Raw genomic sequence first — 14,400 nt, forward strand, 5'->3', positions numbered from 1 at the left:
TAAATTCAAAGATTATATACTATTAGTTCCTCAAATGCACACTTACCAACGGATCGTTTATCTCCATTTTCCGTGTCTTCGGTGTCATGAATATCATTCTTGTCAATGACATCAGGCAGAGAAAGAATGTATCTCTTAGTCCTAGTATTTTGGTCTCCAAATGTGGGCCTATACATGCCCAACACCGGCAAACCAACGGATCCTCGCTTAAAGTACCAATTGTCGTCCATTTCAGCAGGAGTTCCATACCCTGCGTAGCCATTCTCTTCAAGATTTTCATATTCATTTTGTGGCATGGGACCACCTCGCTTGTAAACTTGTGACAAGGGAGGAAACAAGTCTGGGTTTACGAATTGTTGCCAGTCGTATATCTCATTGTCATCGATGTCGGAAGGCTCTGCAGGGTTCTGATAAAAGGGAAAATAATATTCGTCACCACCAGACATGTCCTTTTTATGAAGGTGAATCATCCCATTGCGGGCCAAGGCGGCTACGTTCCGCTTGTCGGCTGGCTGGCTGTACTGAGCTCTCCCGTTTCCGCGATAGCCCCCATCTCTCGCCAGCGCCTGGATGTTTCGTTTCATGGCCGAGTAGCTCCGCAGCCGAGCTATTGAAGCCAAATTTCGTTTTTCATGGGACTCTCCGTCGTCATCATCTGGTTTGTCGGCTTCATCGTACGGTGCTCTAAAAGTGGGAAGCATTCCATTTTTTGCTAAAGTCGAAATGCTTCTTTTAAAAGTAGCTGCTGAACCTCCTCTCAAATAACCCGCTCTGGCTAGAGCGGCTATATTTCTTCTGGGAAATGTGGGCCACTGGTTTGGAGCTGGCAAAGCGGGCAAGCTCATCACCTAACAAGTGAAACATATATGTATCGTCTATTTCATGTAAGTACCTAATTATACAAATATACAGTCACCTGCAATAATATATTACACAAGGAAGGCCGCAAATAATTCTGACATGATGTTATTTGTAGAGCCACAATAACGTGTCACATATTTTTGTGGCCTTCCAACATTTTATTGCCGATGACTGTATGTATACAAACTATTATAATTATTTCCAGTCTTACCTGTTCAATGTAGGAGGAGAAGATTAAAACCACCGCAGTGACCAGTAAAAGGCAACCGCGATGTCTTGCTGTACTCATCCCACGAAATTCCCTCATCTGATTGCATTTAAAAACAAACAAATTTAATATTAAACACTCATTCTTTTTTTTTTCATTACTTGCAGTTTTTGTACATATACATTAAACTAATTACATATTATCTCTTAGCACATAATACGTTTACTTTGAGCAACTATAGCAGCCGTTTTAAATATAATTTTAATAATAAAAACTATATTATTTAACCCCCCCGCTTAAATATTAATCTCTCGAAATTACCGTGATATTTAATATCCTAGTGCTTTAATACTCATTAATATCATACTCTTAGCATTTATCAGCATTATATAACTATTAAGGATAGATTGAAAAAGAATCTAACGTAACTTCGTACAGGAATAAAATCTTCTCCGACATTTATTGAATTCGTAAAAATTCTAGCGGGAAGTAAATAATAAAGCATTATGGTCGCACGGGGAAAATAACCTGTCAAAGCGTAGAAAACGGAGAAATTCAATTACGTAGCTTTAAGCCATCTGAGACGCAAGCTGAAAAACATCTTCCGTCTTTATATACGATTACAATTCAAGGATACTGTATTTCACTGCTTTTTCCGACAGCTAAATACTTATAAAGGTTGCATCAATCGTTCAAAGTTGTGTGTCTTTAACAAATCAGTACTACTCGTACTTCCTTTACGTTTCAAAATGACGTGTTGTCGTATGTATGCTGTGCTACGCAACCACATATATAATTACGAGTATTTAAAACTGTAGACTTTTAAACCAATTCGAACGTACTTATATACCTATGTTAAATTGTTAATCTTGTTAACCTAGTAAAAATCTAAAGCCGGTAATGCAAACTTTATTTTTTTTTTGATTACTCGTTGATTTCTTGTGTTAGTGATTTTTTTTAGTCTAGGTTTTAGCTATGAATTATGTAAGTCTTGAAGACCTGTATAAATTCAAACGAAAACGTTGTGTTCTTGTTATTTTCCTTTTTTATCTTTAATCATTTAAAATCTATATGATAAGTTTTTTTTTTAATCTTAGAAACGCAACAAATAATTGATCAAACTGATACTTATGATGGGAGCCACTGTAATCTTTAGATAACGCTAGATAATCGATGGCCTTTTTCATCTTCTTCGCACATATCTGACAATCCTAATAACGAGAAGTTTGACCCTCACTTTGAAAAACATACATTATTTAGAATATCTATATGCCACCGACCTTGACATGTTCTGTGGGAAATTTTATTTAGCTGAGTACGAATAATGCAATATGTATAAAGCTAATTCTGCAATATAAAAAACTGTTTTAACAACAACAACAACACTTTGAAACTATTTAGTTCAAATACAATACATACTTAATGTCATTGTGTTTATGATTTTTTCGTACACTTCCTTTGGCTATGTTAACTTCCGATAATTCCGATAGCATCATCAAATCAGCTCTATGTTGACATATACGAGTGTATAAATAAGTGATAGGTTGCATTGACATCGGAAACGGCTAGTTTCACAGAATATATAATAGTACAATAGTTTCATGTCCGGAAGTCGCCAGCAACATACTGCGATAAGAACATTTCGTTGTGTATAATTTCATTAATTTCCTATTTTGCGTTTGTGCTTACGAATTACGATTAAACTACGCATGTTTTAAAGTCTATAAAAAAAACAGTCAAGCTATATAAAATAATTACAAAACAAACCCTCTTCCTTATTCGTCACTTGCTAATAATATTAAGTAAATAAATACATAAATATTTATAACCGAACCCAGGTTGTGATGCAAATAAAATTCAGATTAAGCAATAATAGTAGAGCGGCGAGAGGGTCTCGGAAAAAGTTGATGTGACTGGAGAGTATACTGCTGACAAGTGGTATCGTTGTGATCGGTAGACTTTACTGAGTACGAAATAATGACTTGTCGCATTCTCAGACTGTGGGGGGGTTAACTATGACGTCACAAAGATCGCGGTCCCGGGTTTCAATTTTTTGCCAATTTGTCTAGAACCCCTTATCCAATTTTGAAAAATGAGGTGTCGATTGAAAGCGTATAACATGCTGATTAAGATTTCTTATAAGTGAAAAGTATAGTTTTGTTAGTTATTTTTTAATTAACAATAATGCAAAAAATGCTTTTTTTTTACTCTCTTTTTTTATTTTTGTGACTCAAAAAGGCAATGAAAACGGCCACTTAGTTAAAAAATATGTTATATAAATCATTTAACTACATTATTAAGCTATCTGTTGCTTTTTAAATTTCTACGATCAGATAATAAATAAGCAAACTACAAGCACATACCTGTAGGCGGGGAGTACCGCTTGACGCGCGTTCCCATACATTCGGCGTCTACCAAATTACACCTCGCGCAAAATTCGTTTCAAGCAGATATACCTCTAATCTTATTCATCGTAACCTATCAATATTGGTATCATTTGAAAGTACAATTAAAGTCCTTTAAGAAACAATATCAACCATTTTCTTAAAATCAATAATCGCCAGTCTACGGTGGTTACAAAGAAAAAAGCGGGGATGCAATTTTACGGGTTCTCTAGGTTTGATACCCTAGACGAGTTTAAAAGGGGAGGTAAAGGTTACATATGGGTTGTTCTCTGGCCTGAAAGCTACACAGAGGCCCAGGGGAGGAAAAACTAGGGTTTAAGTTTAGTTTTAAGTAATTTTTTCTTTTATTTGTTGATTTTATTGTGTTTATTTTTTTTTTGTAATTTTATCAAGGATACACGTTGGTTTCTTTTGCTGAAAATTCCCTTTTTTATGAGAAATGTGATAAATTTCATGGCATTTTCCGATAGAGACTAAAATTAACTTTCAAATAAGGCCACATAGTCATACTTTTACTTATATAATACCAAGTAATACCGTTTGAAAAACGACTTAGAGGTGCGGTTTTTTGACCCAGTAGGTAATAAAAAGTAATCGTAAAATCAAAACGATTGGACTTCGGTCGTTATACACATTAAATCACTAAAATGAAGTTACCTATAATGTTTTAGTAATTATAATCATCACTTTTAGCCACTTTTCTCAAAACATAATTATTAAACAGAAGTCAAGATAACATTAAGAGCATATTTATTATTAATAATGCGTTATAAATATGAAATAGTTGTTGGGGTACACTTGATAAGTACATGCAGCTCCTGCAAATACACTCAGTGTCAAAAAAATCACACATCTCAATCGTTTGCATTTAAGCAGTATTGACCCACATATTAGAGAGCAGGGCACGCAGGCCGCCTCGTAAGACTATGTGTGGCACTGAGGAACCAGTGAAGTCAGGTCTATGGATTGCTACACTGCTGTCCCGCTTGCACTACTCCGCCGGGGCTATTACCCTTAATATTATATAAGTAAAAGTATGACTATGTGGCCTTGTTTGAAAGTTAATTTTAGTCTCTATCGAAAAATGCCATGAAATTCATCTCATTTCTCATAAAAAAGAGTATTTTCACAAAAAAAAACCAGCGTGTATTCTTGATAAAATTAAAAAAAATTAAACACAATAAAATCAACAAATAAAAGAAAAAATAACTTAAAACTAAACTTAAACCCTAGTTTTTCCTCCCCTGGGCCTCTGTGTAGCTTTCAGGCCAGAGAACAACCCATATGTAACCTTTACCTCCCCTTTTAAACTCGTCTAGGGTATCAAACCTAGAGAACCCGTAAAATTGCATCCCCGCTTTTTTTCTTTGTAACCACCGTAGACTGGCGATTATTGATTTTAAGAAAATGGTTGATATTGTTTCTTAAAGGTTTTTAATTGTACTTTCAAATGATACCAATATTAATAGGTTACGATGAATAAGATTAGAGGTATATCTGCTTGAAACGAATTTTGCGCGAGGTGTAATTTGGTAGACGCCGAATGTATGGGAACGCGTGTCAAGCGGTACTCCCTGCCGACAGGTATGTTCTTGTAGTTTCATCATCATCATCATCACATCAGCCGAAAGACGTCCACTGCTGGACATAGGCCTCCCCCAAAGATTGCCACAATGACCTGTCCTGCGTCTTGTAGTTTGCTTATTTATTATCCGATCGTAGAAATTTTAAAAGCAACAGATAGCTTAATAATGTAGCTAAATGATTTATATAACATATTTTTTAGCTAAGTGGCCGTTTTCATTGCCTTTTTGAGTCACAAAAATAAAAAAAAGAGAGTAAAAAAAAAGTATTTTTTGCATTATTGTTAATTAAAAAATAACTAACAAAACTATACTTTTCACTTATAAGAAATCTTAATCAGCATGTTATACGCTTTCAATCGACACCTCATTTTTCAAAATTGGATAAGGGGTTCTAGACAAATTGGCAAAAAATTGAAACCCGGGACCGCGATCTTTGTGACGTCATAGTTAACCCCCCCACAGTCTGAGAATGCGACAAGTCATTATTTCGTACTCAGTAAAGTGTACCGATCACAACGATACCACTTGTCAGCAGTATACTCTCCAGTCACATCAACTTCAAAACTAAACGACTTTTTTCAATTCCGCCGCCTTACTATAATTGATTTCAGCGGCTGTCTAAATAATTTTTCATCGAACTCGAGATCAGGAGCTGCCAGGTGTTTATTCAGGCCTATCCATTTTGGTTTTATTTATTTAGGTTACCCTGTTCCGTTTTGGGTGTAAAATAATTTTCTAAAAAAAGGGATTGATTTTCTCAATGTTTGATTTGACTGTATCAGATTATTAGGGTTGGTCCGCGTTCCGCCTTAACGTACGATTTAAATATTTAATGTAATAAATTTATAACGCACTCACTGCAACTTATGCCATAGCTACGCTCGTAGCGCGTAGCATGCGCTGGCACTCTAACGGTTCAATTATAGAACTCGCTTTTTGTCTCCATCGAGAACAATAATGAAAATAAGAAATATTCATACTTAATTTTAGAACTAAACGGGACTTAATCGCGTAAAGTAAACAATTACATTTAATGCACTGGCATACCCGTAGCATAGACATGCGTGGCATAGACTGCTTCCCGTGACCACGAACATATTTAATGTGATGATCGAAACGTCGGGCCAAATAATGTAGTGTTTACGCGATTAAGTCCCGTTTAGTTCTAAAATTATGAGTGCAAATCGTGTTAGTTTAAATCAATATAAACTTTATTTCTAAAATTAGACAACAATTTTAACATTTAATGTTGTTTATATTTAAGGTAGAATAGACCATAGATCGCCTACGTACTGAAAAGTTGACAATCTATTTGTAAAAAAAATATCAGACTAGTTTTTATAAGATAGATTAATTTCACAAAATAGACTATTTAAATATTTATTGTTTCATCAACGCAACGAGAAAAAAAGGTAGGTTTTTCAATTTTAGACATTTATATGACCAACAGTATCATGAATGCTTAGCTTCCTCAAAATCCTGAAGTTAATGGTAATGCCGTTTTATATTTGTGTGCCTATAACGAAACCTCTGAGTTTTATCTCCGGCAATCCTTGGCATGCAACCGGCAATTATACCGACAAATCACCAGTAATTGGCCCTTGAGGTTTTTAGAGCTTTTAAGGTGCGCTAACTGAGGAATAAAGAAAGATTTAGTTCCGACTCGGCGGCGGTTAGAATTCTAAATGCCAGTTAATAGGTATATAAGTATTTTACATTCTCATTTTTTTGTGTTTAAAAGCATTATATTATTTATTTTAACAAATAATTTCCATATTTTATCAAATTTATTATAATTTCATGAAGTGCGTTTTAGACATTTGTTTTTCTATCGAGGAAAAAATCATCAATGGCCTCTAACATCATAGGTTAAGCAGCGTCCATTAGATTGTGGCACTTCCGCAAATGGCTAAGTGAGCCCAATTGCGAGAGCGGCAGCCGCGACCGCAAAGCTGGCAGGACAATGTGGTCGAATGATATAAGTATGTATTAAATATTAGGCATGAATATTTTTAACAATAAAATATTTGGCAACCGTAATGTCCTATAAAACAACTCCGTTTTCTGAGCTTAAATATACCTATGCAATTGTGCAAATATGTGTCCACATAATTTAGCTTTATTCATTTTTTTTTTAATATGCAGGTATGTATATAAAAGTAAAATTTAATTGTTTATACAATGTTCAGAATCCTAAAAAATAAAAAAATTTAATAAAAAAAATAGATTAAAATAATTAACATACTTAGATTGTTTACTTTGTTAATTTACTTCATACTTTTATATAATTCATTCTTGTAACTACTTATATGTATATACAATTACACATTGAGCTTATCTGATGCACGTTTGACTTACAAATTAACTTTATTAAACTTTATTATTCTTTCGTGACAAAAACAATCTCAGAGTAACTTATATACAACTTGACACCCAAAAACCCGCATTTCTAAGATCCTCAACACGAAAACTTTTCTCTAAAAGTGAAATAAACTCGAATACTCACATCAACAAACTCAAATCCTCCGCCACTGCACTTTGTAAAAACTTCTGCAAAGTTGTTTCCCGCCCGCTTTCAGGCGCAGCAGTTATGGACTCCGGGAATGGTGGTGAGTCGGACGCGCCAAAGCTTTTATACCGGAGTGAAGGACTCGCGCACGCGCTTTGGGCGAAGTACAACCTATGCACTGCTAATTGATGGCTTTTTAAGGTCAAAGAGTTATTTTAGACGCGGGAAAACAGTTAATAAAATTAAAAAAATAAGTACACAAAAAACGGTTGTGGAATTTTTTCGTTGAAACTTGGTATTTTTACTAGCATAAAGGCAACTAGTTTAAAACAGAACACATTTAGGAACAAAAATGTTTACAATTTTAGAATATTTGCAAACATCAAATATTGGGAGCTTAGTTCTTATAATAAAACTGAAACCTAAGTAGGTAGCTAGGTACATACCAGCTGTTGTAAAATAATATAATTTGATTTCATCAGGTTTAATCCAAACAGCTAAACAACTTTAAAATTATATTTCCAAATTTAGTAAATAAGTACCTAATTTTCTAATGTTCCTAAGTACATATCTAACTAAACTGTCTACATTACTTATCTTCAATGAGTGTCACAGATCAGATCACCGGCATCATAAATATTGTTAATTTATTTTATGTCTTCTCTACAAAAGTTCTATAAAAACCAAGCTGGTTCAGCATTTTAAGAAGTCAACACCATAAATTGGAAGCTTAGTACGTTCGATACCCACTTACTAAACTTATGCGTCTGAGCACTAAGTAAAAACAGCAAATAGCGACAAATATCTGATTCAGCAAAATATTTATACTCTGCCACGCGCAGACAGTGGATTGTGTCGAAAATAGCCGGCATCGCCACCTTTTAAGCGGTTTATGGTTATAAAGCGATATTGCTTTCGGCGGAATTAAAGCTTAGCACCTAATACGTCATGAGTTTGTTGTTGTTATGGGCTTTGTGATACAGCAATATCTTTCAGTAGCGTCAATGCAAGTGTACAGTCAGCACCAAAAGTATCTAAAAAAAATAAGTTAAGTTTTTAAAATTAATTGGCCTCAGTCCATTGGTGGGACTATTTTGCCAGTGTCAAGGTGATATAAGCTAATTGTTATTGATTTTGGTACGGTAAGTACGACAGTGTACGGTAGTTGGCAACTTGGCACTTGTAAATTGATAGCTAGATTTTACAAGGGCACGTGGACTATCGGCCGTTGACGACAAAAAAGTGGCTAAACGCGTTTCGAGATTAATTCTTCATCAGCTTCTCACTATAACATTAGTTTACTGCTCGATATTACACTTTAAACAACATTAATGATCAAAAGAAGGAGAAATTATTAACGACACGATACCGCTAAGATGGCGTTCGAACCGGAAGTCCCCATCTAATAGTACGAGAGCACACGACCAAAATTTTTGTCTCATAGCAATACAGCCAAAACCGCATCAAATCGACAGATACGATTATCCTGAACTCGAAAATACCAATATCAGACATTTTCCGCGTAGCGTTTGATCTGACCGAATTTTCAAAATTGTCAAAGAATTTTACCGAACTGCATCATAGCAATATGTCTGATTTGCAGACTGTAGTTGAATTATAGTTCTGAGATACCGGAAACATATTTTTCAGACGTTAGTGGTGTAGCGCAAACCCGTAAAATCACTTAAAAAAATTAAAAATGAGACAAAAAAAATGTCTACCAAAAATACAAAACTCCTGAAACTACTGAGTTTTGTATTTTTGGTGGTGGGTTGTTATATTTATTTGCGTATTTATTTTTATTTTTGCGGTGGGAGGGTGGGAAAATTAATTGCATGTAAAAAATACGCAAGTAATTATAACAGGTTAGCACTGATTGACTTGCACGTTATCTATTCGCGGATTAGCAAAGGAAAGTTCTAGTTTACGATTAACATGGATTTCCGCAAAGTAACGCCTGATTCCATCGATTAAAGTACCTAATGTTAAGGTAGGTTTCTTTTTGCTCAGTGTTGCCTAGCAGAAATTTTCACCAGCCGCCACTGGTAGCCTACCCTAGACTAGTACTAGGTATTCAGCTGTTTACACTCGCCCATTTAGTAGGCCAATTTGTGCCAACATACCTAATCGGATATGTCGACATAACTAACAAACATTTCCGAGAACTGCCGAGAATTTCCGTTACTAAATGTTGTTGACAATAAGCGGCTTACGGAGCATATATGAGCGACGTATTTACGAGTAGAAGCGTAACATAGGTACAGTAGGGAATAATGGGATTGTCCCAGGTATTGTTGTTGTTGGTGTTGGTGATGTTGTTTTTATTTAGAAACTTCTTTAAATGAAATTAATAAAATATTCTACCTCTTTTCTCTGGACAACTTTTAGAACATCTCATTAAGTACTAGAGGATCTTTTCTTTATGCTTCATTTACAACTGGGATGACTTTCTGTAGAAATTAAAGATGAAAACCTTCTTACTGCACTTAACTTAAAGCAGCAGGATCTTTTTGTGATGAAAAGCCACAAATCGTAATGTAAAAGTTTTTCAATTAGGTATAAGTATTTCTTTGCCATTTGCGCCATATCCGCAGCGACCTTTGACGTCAACGTCAGCCGAGCCGCCGCAAAGGCCCAGGGCTCCAAATCAAGCAAATTGGACGCTGCGGGACCCGTTAGGCCGCCTTTAGCGTGAGGATCTGCTTACTAATCACTTGAATCTGTGCCTATTTCGCATTCTGACGTGTCATTTCGAAATTTATTGCGGTGATAACCTTTTAACTTTTTCGCGTCAATGATGTTGGTACCTAATTATTAGTGTTATCAACGCTATAGGTGTGTCGACTGTGTCGTCTTTGTCACGATCGACGCCTTAACGTAGGTAATTATCAGCTTCTATGTTTGAGTCAGTTTATTTTGCATGTTTTATAATCGTCCGATAACCATTCAAAACGAGAAATCGAGATTTGCTAACTTAATTTCGTATTTTTATGACATATGTTAAAATTGACATTTTATATGTTAACAACCGATCGTATCGTCTCGTATTTAAAGAGATAATACTTATTTCATGATATTCATGAAAGTCAATAGGTATAGTCAACCAATTGGAACCCTAGGCCACTGTAGAACTATGTCATAGTGACGTTATAAACCAGATTGTAAGAAATCTCTTGCTGCTTGTCATTTTGACATGGTTGTAGAGTGGCCTAGGTTCCAATTGGTTGACTGTACCTGTGTTAAAATAACGGCTATACAATTTTCCTCTCGTTTAAGGGGATTTGGAAACTTTTTCCTTGTTATGGTACCTGCTGTTAATAGGGCCGCGTAGAAACTTTGAAAGTACATAGTCGTAGAAGCTACGACATCGTAAATGCGTTAAAGCTCTACGCAAAGATTATGTTTTGGTAGGTATACTAGGTATATGATCCTCAAATTCAAGTGTCGCGTAGGTACCTAAGTCGTAACTGCTATGGTAAAGTATGAGAATAATAATTTGGCGGAACAAATAAGAATAATTTTCACAATAACCAGATCTGTTCGGATTGGGAAATACTAATTTAAACCACTAAAATTTATTACAAAAATATTTATTTAATAATTCATAGTACAAAATAATATTTAATGATAGCTACCACACGATATGGACGGAATTCATTTCTTACATGTAAATATTTAAAACAGACTATCTTATTAAAAGTAATAGACCTAAAATAAAAATTATACCTATATAACTTAGATATCATGTCATCCATACTAATATTAATATTATAAATGGGAAACGGAGCGACAAATTGATGTGATTTTTTAAGTGGATATAGTTGAAGGGATAGAGAGTGACATAGGCTACTTTTTGTCTCTTTCTAACGCGAGCGAATCCGCGGGCAAAAGCTAGTAATTCATAAAGCTAACTTTTACGCTTTATCTCACGTGTTTTAGTCACACGCTCGACGTGTTTCGGAGAGCCAGTCTCTTATTTTTTAAGCACTTGCAGAAATTAGCTTAACGATAGTACAGTCACCGGCAACAACATCGCGCAAAAGGAAGGCTGATAAGATTGAATCAGATATTTTTGCGGTCTTCTTTTTTAATCCTCGCGACGCAAAAGCGACGGGGTGTTATAAGTTTGACGTGTCTGCCTGTTTATCTGTCTGTTTGTCTGTCAGTTTGTCTCTTTGTGCGTGTATCTGTCTATGGCATCGTAGCTCACGAACGAATGAACCGTATTAGATTTCGTTTTTTTGTTTGAAAGCTGAATTAGTCGGGACGGGAGTGTTCTTATCCATGTATCATGAAAATCGGTTCACTATGTCGGGGTTTTTCAAAATTTTAATTTTGTAGTTAATAGCAATGTTATTGCCGGTGACTATTTACTTAGATACTTAAAATTGCCGTCAATAGAAATTGCGAACACTGTAAGTATCCATATTTTAGCACTATTTATTTTTTAATGGCTTATGTTAATGACGATGACGTGGTTAGAATGTATTCAATAAGTTCAATACAATAATTTAACAGTAGGTAATTGTTGAGGTATAAACGGTATAATGTAAACTAAAGATATTTTGACCACAAAGTTTGTTTACATTTGGCTTTGTCCACAAATTCTATTTACGGCAACTTTATCAATCAAATGTCACAAGTAAAATACAATGAACAGTATTACAAGTTCACTTTTCAGCGCCTTAACGTGTTCTGCAGAATGTAAAAGGCATAGCAACAGAAACGTGGCTGACCTTTCTTTGTGTTTGCGCACGATCGCTCTCGTCTCGAACAACACGGGAAAGCTGGCCCGAAGGCCTCCACTTTACTCGGAGCTGTTTGACAAAATATTAATATAAGTGTTGCATCCTATTGCTTTCAAAGTGGCGATTTCTTTACGGTTGTTGTTGAAGTACAAAGACTAAGTATTCTGTAGTAAGACTACAGTGGATTTAATCTTGGAAAATTGGGCAGGCTATATCTTATTTTGTAATCATTCGTTACAAATTATAACTTACAATAATGCTTTCTGTTTCTGAGTGTAACTTTTTTAATCTAATTAATTACTAAACAAAGTTTTCTCGAAAGAAAGAAATCTCGAACATAAAGTCACGAATTATAATTTGTAAAAGTTAAAAACGATAAAAATGCTTATAAAATTTGCGCTATTTTATTTATGATTTAACTGATTTTTATTTCTTAAAAATATTACTAAATAACAATGATATCCAGTATTCACAATCCCGAAAAAACTCTGTTTAGCGAACCTACAAACGTGTCTCCCTATGCAACAGCTTCAAATTAGTCAATTTGTTCTCAACACGATTCAAATCCTTCAGTCTCTCTAGCGTCGACACATCAGAAGGCACCGTAGCGTTGGTCGCGTTCGCGTCAGTATCGTCCAAACGCACTTCCAGCGTACTGGCGTTGGGTGGTATGTCGCGCAGGTAATTCGACAGTGTTGTGTTCCGATTTGTGCTTCTTGTGATGGGTGCTGTGCGATTGACTTGAGAATGCGTTTTGGAGAGAAGTTTCGTCATGTCGTGCATTTGTTCAAGGATTTCTGAAAAAATTAAAGAGATATACATAGAACAAGCTAGAAGCTAACTCTAAATATTGCTACTACTACTACTACAAGTGTTAAGAAAACGCCATAATGAAAATAACACTTTCTCTCCATATGCTAAAATTATTGCCAACTTAGATTTGTCTCACTCTTTGAAAATAATTGCGCTCGTCAACAAAGCTAGGTAGGGAATATTTCAATGTTCTTATTTCTGTTTTTTACTAAATAATGCCTAAATAACGAAACTTTTGATCAGTACCTATCAGTCAACCTGAACTGCTGTTTATAAGCCCGTAATAATGACTAAATCTTGGAACTTTTGTATACAAAAATTTGTATGTACCTAACATACCCAATTAATGTCTTCTATTATTATACTTTGATAGAAATGTCAGAATAAACAAGTACTTATAAATAACTCACCTGAAATCTGCAAGCTTGTTGTGTCGTCCATGTGACTCTCTTTGAGAAGGATTTCACTCTTTAAGCATTTATTTTCCAGATGTTTCTCAGAACTTAAGTTGTAGCGTTTGTTTAGAACCATTTTCCTTAGCGACGACCTATTCTTTTTAGGTGAGAAATTGTATAAAATCGAGTTTTTGTTAACTTCGGCTTTTTCCTTTTTATCGGTTTCAAATTCGGACAGATTAAACATCGCATCGAGCTGTACGGAGAAGTTTAGCTCGTTACATTTTTGAGCTTTTATTTGATGGGCTAATTTTTTCAATGGGAATCTCTTCGCTGGTGTCCTTACGTTGGCAGTTTTGGCGAATACGCTGCGTGTCATACAGGGTGCTGTTTTTGGGGAGCCAACATAGGTGTTGCCAATGACCGGGTTCATTGTGTACGTGCCATTCGGAATAGTCGCCTGCTCTTCCGTCTCTGATTTAAAGAACTGGTCTTCATTATCGTCCGGATGAAGCAACTGGTTTATTCTATTATATGTTATGGACCAAGTGATTAATAAGGGCATTATGTATAATGCCCGGGCATTATGAATAATGCCTAGCCATATTGGGCAAAGTGATTAATCATCACTTGTTGATTGTCTAGACGCCATTTTTTATCACATTGCCCGGTCATTATGATAATGCTACATGACCATTGGGCAAATTGATAATAAGTTTAACAAGTTTGCCTGAACGCCATTTTTTATCACATTGCCCGGGCATTATGATACTGCTACGTAATTGTTGGGCAATGTAATAATAAGTTTAACAAGTTTGCCGGAACGCCATTTTTTATCACATTGCCCGGGCAATATGATACTGCTACGTGATTTT

The 14,400-nt window shown here is 35.3% G+C and overlaps 1 protein-coding gene across 4 annotated transcripts in view; it reads right to left on the minus strand.

The window, feature by feature from the left end:
- Positions 1–14,400, minus strand: part of LOC125230850 (neuropeptide-like precursor 1) — a 47,827-nt gene that overhangs the window by 4,208 nt on the left and 29,219 nt on the right. For 2 of the 4 annotated variants that reach the window (XM_048136098.1, XM_048136095.1), the window contains exons 8-9: positions 1,073–1,168; positions 707–848 (exon numbers count right to left, since the gene is read on the minus strand). In XM_048136098.1, coding sequence (XP_047992055.1) covers positions 1,077–1,168 — 92 coding nt within the window. In that variant the 3' untranslated portion in view covers positions 707–848; positions 1,073–1,076. Of the gene's footprint in view, positions 1–46; positions 849–1,072; positions 1,169–7,566; positions 7,703–14,400 lie in introns of those variants that run through there. The other 2 variants (XM_048136096.1, XM_048136097.1) reach the window with 2 other exon arrangements.

The sequence above is a fragment of the Leguminivora glycinivorella genome, chromosome 11, assembly GCF_023078275.1.
Source record: "Leguminivora glycinivorella isolate SPB_JAAS2020 chromosome 11, LegGlyc_1.1, whole genome shotgun sequence".
Classification (NCBI taxonomy): domain Eukaryota; kingdom Metazoa; phylum Arthropoda; class Insecta; order Lepidoptera; family Tortricidae; genus Leguminivora; species Leguminivora glycinivorella.